The sequence below is a fragment of the Sus scrofa genome, chromosome 3 (assembly GCF_054392235.1).
Source record: "Sus scrofa isolate SSC_HxYL_T2T_F1_AM1 chromosome 3, Sscrofa_HxYL_maternal_Yorkshire_Landrace_v2.0, whole genome shotgun sequence".
In the NCBI taxonomy this organism is placed as follows: Eukaryota; Metazoa; Chordata; class Mammalia; order Artiodactyla; family Suidae; genus Sus; species Sus scrofa.
The window spans coordinates 16,468,471-16,489,826 of record NC_139385.1 but is presented as its reverse complement, the minus strand read 5'-3'; the positions used below and the strand labels follow the sequence as shown (position 1 = coordinate 16,489,826).

Below are 21,356 nucleotides of genomic sequence, written 5' to 3'. Positions count from 1 at the left end.
AAACACGATTTATCAATTTTCCATTGTTGGGTATGTAGGCTATCTCCCAGCAAAATTATCATTACACGTTGATCTTTCGTAAAGCATCTGATGATTCCATTTGGGCAAATTCTTAGAAAGGCCAGATCAGAGACTGTCAAGAAGTCTCTTCATAATTTTCTGACAAATAGTGAAGAATGGGAACAGGGAGAAGGGAGTCTGAGATTTTTTTTCACCTTTTAGAACGTTTTATTCCATTATAACACACATACAGAAATGTGCACATAAGCTACAGCCCACCGAATTTTCAGAAGCACCACCTACTCGGGGTCCAGATCCTGAAAGAGAGCATGTCCAGCAGCCCAGGGCCACCTTGCCCCTTGCCATCGCTACTATCCAAGGGGTGGGATTTTAACGCTGCAAATGCCTACTAATCCGATTACATCTTTGGATTAATACTTGGATATACCCTAGACCACGAAAACGTGAGCTAAGTCCGTCTGCAAACGTTTGACAGCCTGAGGTCGGACCAAGAGCGCAGAGACGGGTCGGGAAGACGAGCCAGCAACGCCCCCGGCCCCACGGGGGTCCTCCAGGATCCCGGCATGCAGCGCGGCGATCCCGGCGTGCACCGCGGTCCGCGGAGTCGGTTTCCGGGCGCTTTGCTCGGGCGGCGAGAGCAGCGGATGGGCGGTGAGGGTCTGTGTCCAGCCGAAGGCGACGAGGCGGGGACGACATGGAAGTGTAAGCCGCCCGGGGCGCGTCGTCGGCTCAAGGGCGACGCTCAGAGCTGGGGACGGCTAATTCCTGGGAACCGGGAGATGTGGGCCGGGGGCGACTCCTCATCCGGGCGGGCGGGGAGGGCGGCGGGCCAGGAGGCTAGGAAGGGACTCTCCCTCCGGCCTTCTGAACCTTCGCCCCCTCTCCCACCGCGTGCTCAGGACGTGGGGCGAGGGCCACTTGGCCCGGCTGCCTTTAGGGGTGCCAGGTGTCTGTTCCCTCCCTCACCCACTCAACAGCGTTGCCAGGTCGCAGTGGGGAGCTGGGTATGAGAGCGGGGACTTATTAAAACCCTGGGTCCGGTCTGGAAGTACCTGGAGGAGAGGTAGGGAAATGCTGAAGTAGAGTTTTGCTTAGGAGCAGTGGGCTTCTCGGGGAGCCCGGATTCAGAGGAGGTGCTCTGCAAAGTAGTTAAGAAGCAGGTAGCCGTGTGGGGTTGGGGTGGGGGCTAGGAGTAGAAGGCATTCTAACAATTGTAACTCCACATCGGCTTTTCCATGTTTGCTCCTTGTACTGCGTGCAGAGGGAAGTTTTTGCAGCTACTTTGTATGTGGATTTTTATACCTATGTTGCGTTCTCTTTGGCAACATGTTTATGTTTTGTTTGCTCTTTAAGGCCACAGGTGTGGCTTATAGAAGTTATCAGGCTAGAGGTCGAAGAGGAGCTGCATCTGCCAGACTCCGAGCCTCCTGTGCGACCTATGTCACAGCTCACGGCAGTGCGGGTCTTTAACCCACTGAGCAAGACCAGGGATCAAACCCACATCCTCATGGATACTTCTCGTGTTCGTTGCAGTTGAGCTAGGACAGGAACTCCGATTGTTTAATCCTGACATTTTCCTTTATGTTCTTTTACTTCATGTTTCACGTTTATATGTACTGTTTTGCAGACTTAAAAAAACACACACACACACGCAGTTGGAGTTCCCGTCGTGGCGCTCGTTAACGAATCCGACTAGGAACCATAAGATTGCGGGTTCGGTCCCTGGCCTTGCTCAGTGGGTTAAGTATCCGGCGTTGCCGTGAGCTGTGGTGCAGATTGCAGATGCGGCTCGGATCCCTCATTGCTGTGGCTCTGGTATAGGCCAGTGGCTACAGCTCCGATTCAACCTCTAGCCTGGGAACCTCCATGTGCAGTGAGAGCAGCCCAAGAAATGCCAAAAAGACAGAAAAAACCCAAAAAAACCCAAAAAACCACAATACGTATATGTATCTGAAGTGAAAGCTTCCTGAGACAGTGTTGTATACAGTCACTCTAGTAGTCTCTTCTATTAAAATAGAATGTTGACCCATTAAATTGATTTTGCAGTCTTCTATCTTAGGTTTGTTTATGCTGAGCCACCATGGGAACTCCACTTTCTATTCATTGATTTTTTTATTTTTTTTTTATTTTTTTTATTTTATGGCCGAGGAAGTTGCTGTTGTGGTTAATGAATCCGACTAGGAACCTTGAGGTTATGGGTTCAATCCCTGGCCTAACTCAGTGTGTTAGGGATCCGGTGTTGCCATGAACTGTGGTGTAGGTGGCAGACTTGGCTCCGATCCTGAGTTGCTGGGGCTCTGGCCTAGGCTGGTGGCTACATCTCTGATTAGACCCCTAGCCTGGGAACCTCCACATGCTGTGGGTGCGGCCCTAGAAAAGACAAAAAGACAGAAAAATTTTTATGGCTTCATGTCATTTGTAAGTTCCCGACCCAGGAATTGAACCCAAGCCATAGCTGTGACCTGTGCCACAGCTGCAGCAACACTGGATCCTTTATTTTATTTAATTTATTTTTTTATTTTTTTGTCTTTTCTAGGACTGCTTCCCATGGCATGTGGAGGTTCCCAGGCTAGGGGTCTAATCGGAGCTGTAGCCACCGGCCTACACCACAGCCACAGCAACACAGGATCTGAGCCTCATCTGCAACCTACACCACAGCTCACGGCAATGCTGGATCCTTAACCCACTGAGCAAGGCCAGGGATCGAACCCACAACCTCATGGTTCCTAGTCGGATTTGTTAACCACTGAGCCACGATGGGAACTCCAACGCTGGATCCTTTAACCCGCTGCCCTTGGCCAGAGATTGAACCTTCACCTCTGTGGAAACCCAAGCTACTGCAGTTGAATACTTAACCCATTGTAGCACAGTGGGAACTCCTTCTGTTCATTCTTTTATTTTTATTTTTTTGGCCTCACCTGTGGCACATGGAGGTTCCAGTACCAGGAATCGAACCTGCACCACAGCAGCAAGCCACAGCAGTTGCAATGCTGGGTCCTTAATAACACCCTGTGTTCCACAGAGGGAACTCCCATTCTTTTACTCTTGAACTTAATATACATAGGGAGAATGGACTCTTCTCTATAATCTGTTTGAGATAATATCAGAATTTCCTTCATTTTATAGCTGGAAATACTGAGATTTAGAGAAGTTAGCTAAGAGGTCCTTCAGCAATTCAGTAACAGGACAGAAAAGAAGGTAATTTGTTTGCTGGCTCCTAAGAGAATGCTGCAGTTTAAATTATTCATTGAGGGACTTCCCATTGTGGGACAGCAGAAATGAATCTGACTAGTATCTACGAGGATGCAGGTTCGATCCCTGGCCTTGCTCAGTGGGTTGGGGATCCGGTGTTGCCATGATCTGTGGTGTAGGTCACAGATGTGGTTTGGATCTAGCGTTTCTGTGGCTGCGGGTTGTTGCTGTGGCTATAGCCGGCAGCTAGAGCTCCCATTTGACCCCTAGCCTGGGAACTTCCATGTGCCGTGGGTATGGCCCTAAAAAAAGGAAATAAATAAATAGTTCATTGACTTGGAAGCCTGCTCAGTTTTCTTGGATCACAATTTAGTTTTTCACAGCAGGACTTGGGTTGATAACATAGGTTGAACATGGAAGAATTTGAACAATTCTGTTGTCATTGTGTTCTTAAGAGTTAACTGTGTGGCAATTAATAGACACTGTTTGCTTGGGCTTTTTTGTACGTGTGTGTGCCTCTAAGGAAGGTCTGTCAATAGATCATTTTGTTGTTTATTCCGAATGGATGTTTATATCCATTAAATTGACTCAGCAGAAAGTTAAGGAAATTTTATAGGTAAATTTCAAAGTGCAAGTCAACTTCAGTCAGCTAATTCATTACTTAAGGAAATTAAGTGACTGCCTTCCTGTAAGTTTAGATTCAGACAGTATTTAATATTCACTTAGAATATTTATTTTAAACATCCGTAAATAAAATCAGTACTATTCTCAGTCCTACAAGAGAATGTGAAGGAGCGTGGGAGGAAAGTGTCCTCAATTATAAGTTATACTAATGTCTTTGTTTTAAACTTAGGGAATTCTTTAGTTTTACATCTTCATTTTTCTCAACTTTTTACCTTGAAAAATTTCCAACTCTTTGGAGAGTTGCAAAAAGAGCATCACAAGTACCTTTTATATCTTAGAGTTACCATTTGTCAACATGTGATATATTTGCCTTCCCTCTGTCACACATGCATGCATTCTCCACACACACACACACACTTTTTACTGAACTGTTTCAGAGTTATAGATGTATCATTTTATCAATTTTTAAAGTGCATTCTCCTGTGTAACTGCAATACCATCTTCACACCCAGGGAATTTAGCACTGATAACATTAAAATGCAACCTGTATTAAAATTTCTTCAGCTTTCCTAATATTTTAGCTGCTTTTTTTTTTTTTAATGGATTTAGGATCCAGTCAGTAGTCACATACTGCATTTAGTTTTTTATGGTTCTTTAATCGCTTTTAATAACAGTCTCCTAGCCTCTTTTTGTGACATTGGCATCATGACAAATGACAGTGATATTTGAAGAATCTAGGCCAGTTGCTATGAAGCTTCCTCAAATTGCATTTGTCTGTTTATATTCTCATAACTAGGTTTAAGTTTTTTGACAGGATTGTCATAAGGGACGTTTCCTTCTCAGTGCATCACGTCGTCGTAATTACTGGTGCTGTTAAATTAGATGACCTGATTAAGTTGATGTCTGTCAACTCTCACCATATCTTGTTCTCAACAACCTGCCACTTAGCGGTGGTTATAGTAACATCTCCAGGATAAAAACTGCCTTTAAAAAATTTCCCAATATACATAGTTCACTTAGGACTTGAAAGACAGATACTGTACTCATTGATATTTTAATGCCTAGCATGTTTTGGCATTTATTCCACTAGTATTTGTCTGGGTAAAAAAAGTAATTTTCTTCCTAGTAAGAGAGTCAGTGAGGGAGTTCCCTTCATGGCGCAGAGGAAACAAATCTGACTAATATCCATAAGGATGCGTGTTTGATCCCTGGCCTTGCTCAATGGGTTATGGATCCACAGTTGCTGTGAGCTGTGGTATAGGCTGGCAGCTGTAGCTCTGATTGGGCCCCTAGCCTGGGAACTTCATATGCTGCATGTGAGGCCCTAAAAAAGGCAAAAAAAAAGAAAGAAAAAAAAATCAGTGAATAAATTAGCTTCTGCCCTCCAGAGTCTATAAGATACAGTAATTGTTTAAACATCCATTGTTGTTTTGGCCCCCAAACACAAGTTCATTAAATACACATGAAAGAGCCTTTCCCTCTCTGGGTATTGGCTCTGGAAAAGGCAGATGATGTTCTTTGGATTCTTGCAATTAACAGTGTTCACTTGGACAGAGGAGCAATAATTTGGAAGAGTCCAGGACAGATTTCCCAGTGCATGGAATAGTCTGCATCACAGGAACTATTATTTGGAAATGAAGTTGTCTCAGTGGCACTTGGGATGGATCCATTGGCTTTGAGAAGAAAGAACATTTGTAATTTTTCTCCATTCTGTTCCAGGAAGGGATGTTGCCCCGAATGTTAGGACACAGGGAGTTGTAATTCAATTTCAAGCAAAGATAGAAGGAGGCCTTGTGGGCTGACTTCCTAATTAAGTAGGCAAAGATGACATGTGGTTTGATTTGTCATTTTCAATTTTAATGAGCCATAACATGTGCTCTAATTATGCATTATCCTTCCTGTGTTAGATTCCCTTTAAATATGATATTCTTTGTGACTTGAGTGCAATTGTGGTCATTTGGGCAAAGCAGCACTTTTGTGAAATCCTAGCTATTTGTTGAATGACATAGCATTTGGGAAGCTTCACATGCTGATTTGATTACAGTTGCTGACGTCACTGTGCTGATGACCTAAGGCCTAGGTTGGGTCCTTGTGTTAACTACCTGCTTATTTTGCTTTATTGATTGATTGGGGAAATCACCCATTTATTTCGTCCATGTTTTTGAAATTTTGTGTCCTCATTTTCATCATATAGCCCCGCTCCTAGTTTAAGAGCCATCTGTAATCTTTGTTGCACATTATGTCAAGTCCAAACTCCTTCCTGAATTTTTAGGATTCTGCATTTTTGGCTTCTGTTGGTCCAGTCCCGTTTTATTTTTGACAATTCCATAGTTATTGTCCATGTTAGTTAGGCTTTTTGCTGTGTGCCCTTGAGCAAGTGTTTTAATCTCTGAGCTTCAGTTTCATCATCTTTAAAGAAGGAATCACAATAGCTCCTAAATCACAGTTTTTAATGAGAATTTCAGTGAAATGATATCTTTTAAAAATGATAGCCTTTGTTGAGGGAGATCCCAATAAATACCAAGAAACATGTTATATTTATAAAATTTGTCGTCTCCTTTCATCCTTGTACCAGCTTTCTGAAGTGGGAAGAGGTTGTGATGATGGTAGCATAGGTAGTAGTGATAATAGATGGCATTTATTGAGCACCTGGTGTTTTCCAGGTTCTGGAGTTCCCACCGCGGCTCAGTGGAAGTGAATCTGACTAGGATCCATAAAGACACAGGTCCGATCCCTGCCTTGCTCAGTGGATTAAGGATCTGGCGTTGCTGTGAGCTGTGGTGTATGTCACAGATATGGCTTGGATCTGGCATGGCTGTGGCTGTGGCAGAGGACAGTGGCTACAGCTCTGATTTGACCCCTAGCCTGGTAATCTCCATGTGCCAAGGGATTGGCCCTAAAAAGACAAAAAAAAAAAAAAAAAAAAAAATTAGCGTTTTCCAGATTCTTTATGTGTTTCAACTTAATCCTATAATAGTCTTACGAGGTTGGTACTATAACTGACATTTTATAGATCAGGAAATTTAAGTATAGAGTAGTTAAATAACTTACCCAAATTCGCATAGCTAATGGACAGCAGAGCTGTTTTTTGTTTTTTTTTTTTTGTCTTTTTGCTATTTCTTTGGGCCGCTCCCGCGGCATATGGAGGTTCCCAGGCTAGGGGTCGAATCGGAGCTGTAGCCACCGGCCTACGCCAGAGCCACAGCAACGCAGGATCCGAGCCGCGTCTGCAACCTACACCACAGCTCACGGCAATGCCAGATTGTTAACCCACCGAGCAAGGGCAGGGACCGAACCCGCAACCTCATGGTTCCTAGTCGGATTCGTTAACCACTGCGCCACGACGGGAACTCCTGGGTTTATTTTTTTACTTGGTTTGTTTGTTTTTGTCTTTTTAGGACTGTTCCCGTGGCAAATGGAAGTTCCCAGGCTAGGAGTCGAATTAGAGCCTTATCTGTGTCCTACAGTACAGCTCACAACAATGCTGGATTCTTAACTCACTCAGTGAGGCCAGGGATCAAACTGAGTACTCAGGGATACTAGTCGGGTTTGTTACCACTGCGCCACAACGGGAACTCCCAGAGCTGGGTTTAGAATCCAGGCTGTACTTGTAGATACTAGTTTATCCCCATTTTTTGTTTTATATGAGGATGCTTTGGGGGGTTAATTAACTCACAAAAACTCACATACCTTATAAATGACAGAACTGTAATAGGAACCCAGATTTGTCTGATTTCAAAACTGTAATTTAACTTTTTTTTATTAACATATAGTTGATTTGCAATGTTGTGCCAATTTCTGCTGTACAGCAAAGTGACTCAGTCATATATGTTCGTGTGCATGCTTATGTTTATTCTTTTTTTTTTTTGTCTTTTTGTCTTTTTGTCTTTTCTGCAGCCGCACCTGAGGCATATGGAGGGTCCCAGGCAAGGGGTCTAATTGGAGCTGTAACTGCCGGCCCAAGCCACAGCCACAGCAACACCAGAGCAGAGCCATGTCTGTGACCTACACCACAGTTCGAGGCAACACTGGATCCTCAACCCACTGAGCAAGGCCAGGGATCGAGCCCAAAACCTCATGGCTCCTAGTTGGATTTGTTAACTGCTGAGCCACGACGAGAACTCCCTATTCTTTTTTTATATTATTTTCTATCTGGGGAACTTTTTTTTTTTTTTTTTTTTTTTAAGAGCTGCACTTGCAGCATATGGAGGGTTCGCAGGCTAGGGGTTGAATCAGAGCTACAGCTGCCGGCCTACACCACAGCTCGTGGCAACGCCTGATCTTTCACCCACTGAGCGAGGCCAGGAGTTGAACCTGCAACCTCATGGCTCCTAGTCAGCTTCTTTCCCACTGAGCCACAACAGGAACTCCCTGGAAAATATTCTTTGTGTTATTTCCCATCATGGTCTATCCCAGGAGATTGAATATAGTTCCCTGTGTTGTACAGTAGGACCTTGTTGTTTACTCATTCTAAATGTAATAGTTTGCCTCTGCTAAGCCCGTATATATTTTTTAATTGAGGTATAGTGATTTATATTGTTTCAGGTACACAGCAGAGTGATTCAGTTATACGTGTGTGTATGTGTATATATATATATGTGTGTGTATTTAATTCTTTTTCAGATTCTTTTCCCTTATAGGTTATTACAAGATACTGAATATAGTTTCCTGTGCTGTACTGTAGGTCAAAACCGCGTTTTGTTTGGGCCTCACCTGCAGCGTGCAGAAGTTCTAAGGCCAGGGATCATTCCCGAGCCACAGCCATGACAGTGCCAAGTTCTTAACCTCCAGGCTATCAGAGAACTCCAAAACTGTGTTCTTAATTAGCACACTGTGCTTGGTTGACTGTTGCGCAGGGGTCAGGCTTTTGACCCCTGTTCGACACGTTAACTCTACTCTTGAGGTGGTAGGGAAGATGAGCACCTTGGGAGTTTTGTGGCTCTCTGGCAGGATTCCTGATGTCGCTGGAATTTCCAGCAGCCATGTTAGTGTTAAGGATCCCGTTTCGGGTGATTCAGCAGGAAGAGTTGGCTGCCCGGAATGTCACTAGCCGGTGGAGGGCAGATGGTGCTGGAGAGAGGACCTGGCTGTGGGGCGAGACAGCACTCTGTGTCTCCAGTCAGTTCTTGCACCCTCTGTTTATTGACATCCCCCTCCTCCCTCTGTGGTTTTGCCCTGTGTTCTTCTGTACCTAACGTCCTCTAGATGTCGGACTTTTCTTAACTTCTGCCTGTTTGGACCAGGGATCAGTACAGTATTTTAATCGCCCATCTGGTGAAGGATGTGTGACATACTATGGCTGTAAAAAGAATTTGCTCTGAAATTGCCCATTGCCAACTAAACCAGTAAGACTTAGGACATTTCTCAATCTTAGGTTGTGGTCCCCAAGTTCCTGGACTTGAGTCTTTACAAAGGGATTATTTTGTAAATATTTAATTCCCACAAAGGGATGTGAGCCCACATTGATGATAGTTTACTTTATTTTGCAGGAAGGACGCCAATTCTGCACTGCTCAGTAACTACGAGGTAAATAGCTTTGGATTATCTTGTTTTCCTCCCCCATGATTTGCTCTTTGCTCCTGAAGATTAGTAAATTAGTTTTGGTTAGAAATGACTGAAGTTGTTTGGATCACCCACTTGAAAATAGAAGAGATGGCACCATCTGGTGGACCTTGGAATAGTTGTAGCTTGGTAAATTACATACACCATAGTAATTCAGGGAAGCTGGGACGTCTTTAGTCACTGTAGGCAACCTGCTGCAAACCCCAGAGGTTTTAGATCTTACTTGGGATGCCTTCATGAGACAGAAGCATCTCTTTTGGAACTGATTCTGTTTGCAAAAGTTTTTCATTAAAATACTTAAACCTTTTCCTAATGACCACTCTTTAGCTATAAAATGCTTTTATAAATGTTTATTTTGATCCTCATAATAGTCTCATAAGTATTAACACCTTCATTTTGGGATCGAGAGCTTAGTTGACTCACCATTATGAATAATTTAGTGGGAACTAACAAATTTGGCATTTGGGGGTTTGAGGGTTGGGTTGTTAGAGAAAGAAAGGAGGGAAGGAAAGAGGAGAAGGAGGATAGAACATTATTTTTACCTACCTTCTTTTTTGCCTGGATCTCGTTTGGTATCGGCAAAACTGTCTGATAGTAACTTCAGGTATAGAAAGAACCATTCATATATTCATTGTCAATTTTTCATCTATCAAGGTCTAAACTCACAAAGACTTACAGGAGATTTGAGTCTCCCCTGTGATATATGTAGAAGGTAGTAGAATGAACCCAGTGGGCTGTATTCCTGTCTTCCTAAATGTTCATCTTCAGTGGTTGCTGCTCATAACAGGAAGAAAGTGGCCACTGGTCAAGCCATTGGCTTTTAGGAGCCTCCTTGTTCAGTTTGGACTCTGGAGAAGGTGTTCAGTGTTTGATCCATTGAGGAAACGTTGCATTAATTGGGTCGCATGCCACTATTTCTGAAAGAAATGACAGGTGAGGGAAGGGTTGCATTGTATCTTGTTATTACTGTCTGTGTGCTTCTCAGTTCCCTGCTGCAGGAGAGAGATTTACTCCTCCCATTCTTGTTAGCACTGATACACATATGCTTCTTCCTTGTGGGAAAAGTTTACATCTGAAGTTCTTTTTTTTTCTTTGGGTAAACCACTTTTATCACTTCATAATTTTTCTTCTCCAGAAATAAATTAATCTAGATTTTCATGCTAGAGAAGCAGGATCTTTTTTTAAAAAAACATTTATTTTAGGAATTTTTTTTAATTCAGATAAAACTGACATACAACATTATATTAGTGTCAGGTATACAGCACAGTGGCTAATATTTATTGCAAAATGATCACCATAATAAGTCTAGTTAACATCTGTCACCATACATAGTTATGTAATTCTTTTTTTTCTTGTTATAACTTTTTAAGATTTACTCTTTTTTTTTTTTTTCTTTTTTGTCTTTTTTGTCTTTTTGTTGTTGTTGTTGTTGTTGCTATTTCTTGGGCTGCTCCTGTGGCATATGGAGGTTCCCAGGCTAGGGGTCTTCGGAGCTGTAGCCACCGGCCTACGCCAGAGCCACAGCAACGCGGGATCTGAGCCGCGTCTGCAACCTACACCACAGCTCACGGCAACGCCGGATTGTTAACCCACTGAGCAAGGGCAGGGACCGAACCCGCAACCTCATGGTTCCTAGTCGGATTCGTTAACCACTGCGCCACGACGGGAACTCCAAGATTTACTCTTAACAACTTTCCAATATGCAATAGAGTATTATTAACAATATAGTTGCCATGCTATACATAATTTCCCATGATTTATTCATAACTGGAAGTTTGTAACTTCTGATCACCTTCATCAGTTTTGTCCCCCCCACCTCTACCCCTCAGCCCCAGCCCTGGTCTCTAGATAACACTAATCTGTTCTCTGTATCTATGAGCTTGTTTTTTTGTTTGTTTTTTTTTTGTCTTTTTTTTGGTCTTTTCTAGGGCATATGGCGGTTCCTAGGCTAGGGGTCTAATCTGAGCTGTAGCCATCGGTACGCCAGAGCCACAGCAACGCCAGATCTGAGCCGTGTCTACGGCCTAGACCACAACCCTCTGAGCGGGTCCAGGGATCGAACCTGCATCCTCATGGATCCTAATTGGGTTCATTACTGTTGAGCCACGGTGGGAACTCCCACCTGACATTTTTATTTATTTATTTATTTATTTTGACTTTTTGCCCTTTCTAGGACCGCTCTCGTGGCATATGGAGGTTCCCAGGCTAGGGGTCTAGTCAGAGTTGTAGCTGTCGGCCTGCACCAGAGCCACAGCAATGCAGGATCCGAGCTGCGTCTGCAACCCACACCACAGTTCGCAGCAACACTGGGTCCTTAACCCACTGAGCAAGGCCAGGGATCGAACCCGCAACCTCATGGTTCCTAGTCAGATTCGTTAACCACTGCGCCACACCGGGAACTCCCATCTGACATTTTTAAAAGGTTCTTTTATCTAAGTCAGATAGTGCAAATTCATTTATTTATTTAAACTATTTCAAGTAACAATTGTCACTGATCTTCTTTGATCTCAAAAATAATATATTGAGTATTTGAAAGTAAATTTTCCTAAAATGTGATCATCAAAATTCCAGTTGCACAGATTTGCTCTGGCATAGGCTGGCTCTGATTGGATCCCTAGCTTGGGAACTTCATATGCTGCTGGTACAGCCCTAAAAAGACAAATAAATAAATAAAAATGTAAGATGCTTCTCAGACTCATTTGCTCTAATGCAGGAGCTGTGGGGAGGGTTTATGAGAAGAAAAGGGTATTATTCTATTTATCCTTTAAATCATTGACCTTGAAGTTGGTACAATTCTCAAATTTATTTATGAAAATCTTTTATATATCTCTTCTCAGGTGTTCCAGTTACTGACTGATCTGAAAGAGCAGCGCAAAGAAAGCAGCAAGAATAAACACAGTTCTGGGCAGCAGAACTTGAATACTATCACATATGAAGTAAGCCTAGGCTTCCTAAGGGTCTGCTCCAACTACCACTGAAGGGGGTTGGTTTATTTTGCTGATGACTAGCCACCAAGTCATGACTGCCTGTTGTCTGATTTGAGTAGTTTTTCTCTAACCCAGTTTTTGTTCTGTTTTTAGAAGTGGAAAGGGTTTAGCCAGTTGTGAGTTTAGCCAGCTACAAAGTTGGAAGAAATAATCAAAAGTCTGTCTTTACTTCTAATACCAATTGCAAGTCAGGGATACCTAGGTCATGCTCAGTTTAATAACTCTGGAAGTACTCACAGAAGTTATTGAAAGCATATTACATTCACACTTATAGGTTGTTAACAGGGAAAAGATATTTATTTTATTGATTTTTTTTCCAATTTTTTTTATTATTATAATTGATTTACAAAAGACACTTATTAAAACTGGCCAAGGTTTTGGTCCCTGGTCCAGGAACTTCTGCATGCTGCAGGGGCAGCCAAAAAAAAAAAATTTTTTTTGGCCAAGGGAAGAAGCAAACGGGGATTCCAGGAGTGATGCTTTTTTTTTTTTTTTAGTCTTTTTGCCATTTCTTGGGCCGCTCCCGCAGTATATGGAGGTTCCCAGGCTAGGGGTCTAATCGGAGCTGTAGTCGTCTGCCTACGCCAGAGCCACAGCAACGCAGGATCCGAGCCACGTCTGTGACCTACACCACAGCTCACGGTAACGCTAGATCGTTAACCCACTGAGCAAGGCCAGGGACCGAACCTGCAACCTCATGGTTCCTGGTCGGATTCGTTAACCACTGCACCACGACAGGAACTCCCAGGAGCGATACTTTTAAACACAGAGCTTCCACTGTCCTCTAATGTGAAGTCAGAACATGTTTCTCTTGAAATCAGCGTGTGTTGTATACACAGAATGTCGCCAACTAGGGACTCTCAGCTGAGCGTTGATGTCCAGTTTTTATAGGGGCTCCTTACTAGGCATGATCGAATTATTGGTTGCCTGTGTAGTTCACATCAGCCTCCAGCCCCGCTGATACTGCATGACCCAAAGCCCTGGCTCAAACATTGTTAAGGCCATCCATTAGGACCTAAGGCCCTCAGACAGGTACTCTTATTGGGTATGATGTTCCAGGAGCCTGGAGGTTACCTCCCAGAAGCTGGGGGCAAAGGCCAGATCTTCTTTTTTGGCAAAAACCAAATTTCTTTATTGCAGAGAAAGTGATTCCTTTTATTATAGAAAACGCAGTAGCAAAAAAGATAAAGAAGAAATGAAAAGTAGTTCACAATATTAATAGTTTGTTGCATTTCCTACCAATCTTATATGTTCTGTCTTTAAAAAAGAACATCAAAGCCATTATGTTTGTTATATGTGATCTTTAACTTTGTATCTGTCATTTATTTTTTTCTTGTTATTTCCTTTCTGTTCTGATTTTCTCTATAGAGATTTGGATTTAACTGTTTTTATCTTTTCAAAGAGATTTGAAAAGCTGCATTAATTTATCATAATCTCTTTTACGGAAAATAAGGGGTTTAGCATTTTTTTAGTCACCATTCCTTCTCATCTGATTTTGTTCATTTAACATGTGTTTAGAACCCCAGAGTTCACTTACTCATTCATGTTCTTTTATGTTATATGGTTTATGCTCACTAGCACTCTATTAATTCTTAAGAACTCTTGCTTTTAATTCATGGTGCCTTAAAGAAAGTTATGTTGTGCCCTTCTCATTGCATGATACAGAGTACGTGATATCAGTGTCTTATTACTGATACTGTTAACTTTGATCACTTGGTTAAGGGGGTATCTGCCTGGTTCTCCACTGTAAAGTTACTGTTTTTCCATTTCCATATCCTGTTAATTAGAAAAGAGTCACCAAGTGCAGCCCATGTTCAAAGGGGAAGGGGATTGTGCTTCACCTTTTTTTTTTTTTTTTTTTTTTTTTTTTTTTTTTTTTTGTCTTTTTGCTATTTCTTGGGCCGCTCCCGCGGCATATGGAGGCTCCCAGGCTAGGGGTCGAATCAGAGCTGTAGTCTCCGGCCTACGCCAGAGCCACAGCAACGCGGGATCCGAGCCGAGTCTGCAGCCTACACCACAGCTCACGGCAACGCCGGATCATTAACCCACTGAGCAAGGGCAGGGACCGAACCCGCAACCTCATGGTTCCTAGTCGGATTCGTTAACCACTGCGCCACGATGGGAACTCCTGTGCTTCACCTTTTGAAGGGAGGGATATTAAAGAATTTGAGGACATACATTAAAACTACCACAATAATTAATAAGTATTTTGGAGAAGATGCTTTGAGACTATGTAAATACCTGACTTCTCCTTAAGGTTTTACCCATTAATTTTAGTATTCATTGGTGGGTTCTTCCTGCAGTAATTATTACTGTGGTGCCATGTTCTTTTTTTTTTTTTTCGTTCTTTTCTTTTTTTTTTTAGGGCTGCACTCCGCCATATGGAGGTTCCCAGGCTAGAGGTAGAATCGGAGCTTCAGCTGCCAGCCTATGCCACAGCCACACCAACTCAGGATCTGAGCTGCGTCTGTGACCTATACCACAGCTCATGGAAACTCTGGTCCTTGACCCACTGAGCAAGATCAGGGATTGAACCCACATCCTCATGGATACTAGTCGAATTTGTTTCTGCTGTGCCACGACGGGAACTCCATGGTGCCATGTTCTAATGGTGATTTATTTCTCTCATTCTTTCTATTTTTTAATAGAGTTCTTCTGTAAGAAAGAATTGTTCCTTTCAATCCATTTATTGAGTCATTTGTATGTATATGGACTTGTGACTATTTTATTTTTTGTGTTCCCTATCTATAAAACTTTTTCTGAAATATGACAGCTCAGTTGTCAGACTGAGTCTTTTCTTTAAGATCAGAAAGGTTTTTCATGTTTGTTTTTTATTTTATTCCTGTGCCAGGGATCCGTTCTGAACCACAGTTTCGAGCAGCTGGATCCTTTAACGCAGTGTGCCAGGCGGGGATGGAACTGTACCTTGGTGCTGCAGAGATGCTGCTGATCCCCTTGCACCACAGTGGGAACTCTAAAATTGTTTTGTTTTTAATTTCAGTAATTATTTCTTTTGTTCTTCTTACTGGTTTTCTTTTTGAGGAATTCCTGTTATATAAAGGTTGACTCTCCTGAAGCTATTTGTTTTATAGCAGATTTTGAAACAAAATTTTAGAATACTAAATTATAGCCATTACTTTCTCTTTCTCATTCAGGGTTGTTTGTCTTATGCTTACGTTTTCTTTTCTTTTTTCTTTTTTAATAGACATTAAAATACATATCAAAAACACCATGTAGGCACCAGAGTCCTGAGATTGTAAGAGAATTTCTCACAGCAATGAAGAACCACAAGTTGACCAAGTAAGTAAAAAATATGTTAAGTGGGAAAATATTGACAGGTAATGAAAACGTTAGCTTACAAAAGGCATCCTCAGCAACTGTGTGTTTATATTTAGTTGGGTTTTGAATTATAATTAATACTCTGAGCTCTTTTACAGCAGGATCATGGGATTATAGATGAGACAGCTGAGATTTAGAATAAAGTTGATGAATTAAATCATGAGACATTCGTGTTTGCTTGGGGTAAAAATGGCTTGATAATATTCTGTCCACTCTTCCTTAACCTGCTGAGCCACCAAGGAACTCCTTTCCCTCATTCTCAAAGGGCAGTTTTGCTCGATATAGCATTCTTACTTGAGAGGTTTTTTTCTTTTAGCACTTTTGAGTTTATTGGCCCCACTACCTTCTGGCCTCCAGAGTTTCTGATGATATATCTGCCAATCATCTTAATGACGGGCTCCCTTGTATATGACAAGTCACTTCTCTCTTGCTGCTTTCAGGAGTCTGTTTTTGTCTTTGTCTTTCAAGTTTGTTTATAATGTGTCTCCACGTGGGTCTGAGTTCATCTTATTTGGAATTGAGCTTCTTAGATGTTTATATTCATGTTTTTCATCAAATTTGGGAAGTTTTCAGCTGTTATTTCTTCACATATTCTTCCTGCCCCTTTCTCCTCTTTTCCTTCGGGGGGCTTCCAAAATGTGTGTGTTGGTCCACTTCATGGTGTTCCATAGACCTCATAGGTTCTGTCCACTTTTCCGTGATCTTTTTCCTTTTCCTGTTCAAGGGCATTGATTTTGTTCTGCCTGTTCAGATCTGCCTTCACATCTCTCTAATGTTTCATTTCAGTCATTGTACTTTCCAGCTCCTGAATTTTTTTTGTTTTTTTGTTTGTCTCTATTAATATTTCAATTTTATTCATACATTGTTTTCTTGACTTTCTTCATGTTTTCCTTTAATTCTTGGAGCACCTTTAAAACAGTTGTTTTAAAACCTTTTTCTTATAGACCTGCCATCAGGGTGTTTTTGGCTTTCTCTCTCTCTTTTTTTCTCGAGCCACATCCACAGCATGTGGCGGTTCCCAGTGTGGGAGTCGAATTGGAGCCGTACCTGCCAGCCTTTGACACCTCAGGCACAACAGTGCAGGATCCAAGCCATGTCTGCGACCGACACCACAGCTCACGCAATGCCAGATCCTTAACCCACTTGAGCAAGGCCAGGGATCAAATCTGCATCCCCATGGATACTAGTCAGATTTGTTTCCCCTGCACCATGATGGGAACTCCGCCATCAGATTTTTTTTCAAGGACATTTTCTGATATATATTTTTTTCCTTTGAATGGGTCATACCTGTTTTTTGTTTGTTTGTTTGTTTACCTTGTGATTTCTCTGTTGAAAACTGGATGTTAAGTAATGGGGTAACTCTGGAAATCAGATTTTCTTCCTTTCCCCAGGCATGCTGGTTTTGTTTATTGTTTGCTGTTTTTGTATTTTGTGGATTGTCTCTGTGCTAAGGATAAGCCTGAAGTATAAACTCAAGGCCTTTTCTGAGTATAATCCTTTTTCTCGGCATTCATAATCACTCTCTGATTTTCTGTATATAGGCAGTTGTTTTTGAATGTCCTAGCTTTTAGCATCTGAGCTTTAAGAAAAAGAAGAAAGAAGAGGGTGGAAAGGACGCTGGCCCTTTAAGTCCTAGAAGTCACTTCAGCTGGAGGGGGAGGGGCTTGCAGCAGTGCTGGGCAGGTGCTGCGCCAGTGGCTGCTGCCCTTCTGCTTGCATCGCTGTGATCAGAAGCAACAGTTGGTGATTAGTGCATGGATCCTTGATATTTGGAGGACAAGATCCTTTTTTGCCCTCTTGAGCTTCCACAGTCTGTGTGCACAGCTACCTGCCAGTGGCGTTGGAGGATGGGCAGCTGCTACTGTGCTAAGATCTAAAATTGACCAAAATTAACTGCTGTTTACCTTCCAAACTTACCCTGCAAGTTGCAAGCCTTCAGTAGACTTTAGGGCTCCAAAATAGTTAATGTCAGACGGGATCTGCCAGTGCATTTTTTTGGGGGGCAGAGGCAGATTTCTGGTACTTCCTACTCTTAGCACCTTTACAGAATCATCTCTGTTCCTTTTTTCTTTTTCCTTTCTTTCTTTCTTTTTTTTTTTTTTAAGACTTGGTGTTTTTAGATCAGTTTTAGCAGCATTAAGGGTAAGGTACAGAGATTTTCTGTATGCTCCCTCCCCCTCATTATCAACATCTCCCATCAGAGTAGTGAATTTGTTAGAACCAGTGAATCTATAGTGACACGTCATTAACACCAAAAGTCCATAGTTTGTATTAGGATTTACCTGTGGTGTTGGTACAATTCTGTGGATTTGGACAAATGTATAATGACATTATCCACTGTTACAGCATCAAGCAGCTTCTTTTCTCTGGCCTAGAAATGCTCTGTGCTCCAACCATTTATCCTTCCACCCCACTCACAACCCCTGGCAATCACCGACCTTTTTTACTCTCTGCATAGTTTGGCTTTTTCAGAAGGTAATGTAATTGGAATCATACAATATGTAGTTTTCTCAGATGCATTTAAAGTTCTTCCATGCCTTTTCAGGGTTTCTTAGCTCATTTCTTTTTAGCATTGACTAATCCATTGTCTGATTATATCACAGTTAGTAATCTATTACCTACTGAAGGACATCTTGGTACTTCCAGGTTTTTGCAGTTATCAAAAAAAGCCACAGATGGCACAACATTGTAAATCAACTATGCTGTAATAAAAAGTAGGGGGGAAAAGCTACTATAAACATTCGTGTACAGGTTTTTTGTCAACAAAAGTTGTCAGCTCCTTTGCTTAAATACCAGCGAGCATAGTTGCTTGATCGTATGGTAAGAGTATATTTAGGGTTTATTATTGTTATTTTATTTTATTTTATTTTATTTTTTTTGTATTTTTTCAGGGCTGCACCTGTGGCATATGGAGGTTCCCAGGCTGGGCGTCGAATCGGAGCTTCAGCTGCCGGCCTACGCCAGAGCCACAACAACGCCAGATCCAAGCCGCTTCTACGACCTACACCACAGCTCATGGCAATGCTGGATCCTTAACCCACTGAGCGAGGCCAGGGATCAAACCCGAAACCTCATGGCTCCTAGTCAGATTCGTTAACCACTGAGCCACGACGGGAACTTCTAGGTTTTTTTTTTTTTTTTAATTATATATATAGTTGACTTATAACGGTTCTTCTTCAGAGTGACCCAATCACACCATTTCCCTCTGCTATACATAGGGTCCCATTGCCCATTCATCCCAAATATAACAGTTTGCATCCAAAAGACCCAAACTGCCTGTCCTTCCCACTCCCTCACCCTCTCCCCTGGGAACCTCAAGTCTGTTCTCCTTGGCCATGTTCTCTTTTTGTTTGTAGATAGGATCATCTGTGCCATATTTTAGATTCCACAAATAAGTGATATCCTGTGGTATTTGTCTTTTTCTTTCTGGTTTCACTTAGTATGAGAATCTCTAGTTCCATCCATGTTGCTGCAAATGACATTAGTTTATCTTTTTTATGGCTGAGTAGTATTCCATTGTATACATGTAGCACATCTTCTTAATCCATTTATCTGTCAGTGGATATTTAGGTTGTTTCCATATCTTGGCTGTTATGAATTGTGCTGCAATGAATACAGGGGTGCATGTTTCTTTTTGAATGAATGTTTTGTCTGGATATATGCCAGGAGCGGGATTGCTGGATCATATGGTAGTTCTATATTTAGTGAGTATATTTAGTTTTGTGAGAAACCATCAGACTGTCTCCCACAATGGCTCTACCATTTTTCATCTCCACCATCAGTGGATGAGAGTTACTATTGCTCCACATTCTCATCAGCATTTGGTGGTGTTCATGTTCTGGATGTTGGCCATTCTGATAGGTAGGTGGTGGTATTTCATTGTTACAACTGCATTTCCCTGATGACCTATGGTGTGGAGCATCTTTCATAAGCTTATTTGTCAGCAGTATATCTTTGGTGAGGTGTCATGTCTATTCATGTCTTTTTTTTTTTGGCTGGGTGAAAAAGCGATACCTTATTTTTATTTGCACTTCTGTTATGATGAATGAGGTTGAGCATCTCTGGTTGAGCATCTCTTTCAATGTTTAAAAGCTTTTTCTATGGACTGCCTATTAACATCCTTCCTCCACTTATTTCTTCTTTCTTTTTTTTGTAATATAGTGGATTTACGATATTGTATTTCAGGTGTACAGCCTAATGATTCAATATTTTTGCATATTATACTCCATTGTAGTTTATTACAGGATAGTGGGTATAATTCCCTCTGCTGTGTAGTAAATCCTTGTTGCTTTTCTATTTTGTGTGTAGTATTTTGTATCAGTTCATCTCATACCCCTAATTTGTCTCTCTCCTCTCCCCTCTCCCTTTTGATAACCGCAAGTTTTTTTTTTATATCCGTGAGTCTGTTTTGCATATATATTCATTTGTATTAGTTTTTAGATTCTGCATATAAGTGATATATAGTATTTGTCTTTGACTTATTTCACTGCACATAATAATTCTCTAGGTCCATCCACATTGCTGCAGTGGCAGTGTTCCATTCTTTTTTATGGCTGGGTAATATTCCAGTGTGTGTGTGTGTGTGTGTGTGTGTGTGTGTGTGTGTATACATACATACATATATATATATATTCCACTGTGTATATATATATTATAATCCAGTCATCTGTAAATGGGCACTTGGGTTGCTTCCATGTTTTGGCTATTGTAAATAGTTCTTTTGCCCATTTTTTAAATTGGGCTTTTTTTTTTTTAATTGTTGAGTTTTAAGAATTCTTTCTGTATTTTGGATAACAGTCCTTTATCACATGTGTCTTTTGCAAGTGTTTCCCCTGGTCTGTGGTTTATCTTGTTTTCCCTTTTTTTTTGGCTGTGCCCATGGCATGTGGAAGTTCCCGGGCCAGTGACTCCAGCTGCTGCCGTAAAGCCGGATCCTTAACCTGCTGGACCACAGGAGAAGTTCTTTTTTGTTTTCTTGACTTTGTGTTTCACAGAGCAGATAGATGTTTTTTAATTTTAATCAAGTCCAGTTTACCAATTATTTCTTTTGTGGATTGTGCCTTTGGTGTTATATCTAAAAAGTCATTGCCATGTGCAGGGTCATCTAGGTTTTCTCCTTCCTGTGTTATCTCCTAGGAGTTTTACAGTTTTGCATCTTACATTTAGGTCCAGTTGTCTAGACAGTTGTTGTGCAGGTGGTGGGGGGGAGTGCAGATTCCTGGTGTTTCCTACTCTGCTGTCTTCCCTGAATCCTCTCTATTCATTTTTTCTCCTCTTTGTTGTTCAAATGGGGTAGCTCCTATTGAACTATCTATAAGTTTGCAGACTCTTTATTCAACTCTATTTTGTTATTAAGCCCACCTAGTGACTTTTTAATTTTCATATCTTTTTCAGTTCTAAAATTTTTCATTTATTTGTAATTTTTGTCTCTTTCCTGAGAATTTTTATTACTCCATTCATTTCAAGAACGTTTACTTATACCACGCTGTAGTAGTAGCTACCTTAAAGTTTTTGTTTTATAATTCCTTCATCATGGTCATCATAAGTTTGGTATCTGTTGATTATCTTTTCCCTTGAAAATGAGTGATATTTTCTTCATTGAATTAATTTTATATTGTACCCTGGACATTT

The 21,356-nt window shown here is 41.6% G+C and overlaps 1 protein-coding gene and 1 long non-coding RNA gene across 5 annotated transcripts in view; one reads left to right on the top strand and one right to left on the bottom strand.

Moving 5' to 3' along the window:
* Positions 1–634: 634 nt before the first annotated feature.
* Positions 635–21,356, top strand: part of CRCP (CGRP receptor component) — a 37,549-nt gene continuing 16,827 nt past the window's right edge. For all 4 annotated transcript variants that reach the window (XR_014840329.1, XM_085016972.1, XM_021086359.2 and 1 more), the window contains exons 1-4: positions 635–723; positions 9,327–9,363; positions 12,237–12,335; positions 15,592–15,686. Coding sequence is in view for 3 of the 4 variants with exons in the window: in XM_085016972.1 (XP_084873098.1) it covers positions 716–723; positions 9,327–9,363; positions 12,237–12,335; positions 15,592–15,686 (239 nt within the window). In the remaining variant the exon portion in view is untranslated. The remainder of the gene's footprint in view (positions 724–9,326; positions 9,364–12,236; positions 12,336–15,591; positions 15,687–21,356) is intronic.
* On the bottom strand, positions 7,323–13,582 carry LOC146404430 (uncharacterized). The gene is made up of 2 exons (XR_014840365.1): positions 11,082–13,582; positions 7,323–10,776 (listed from the first exon to the last, which is right to left on the bottom strand). It is a non-coding gene; the product is annotated as an uncharacterized LOC146404430 (long non-coding RNA).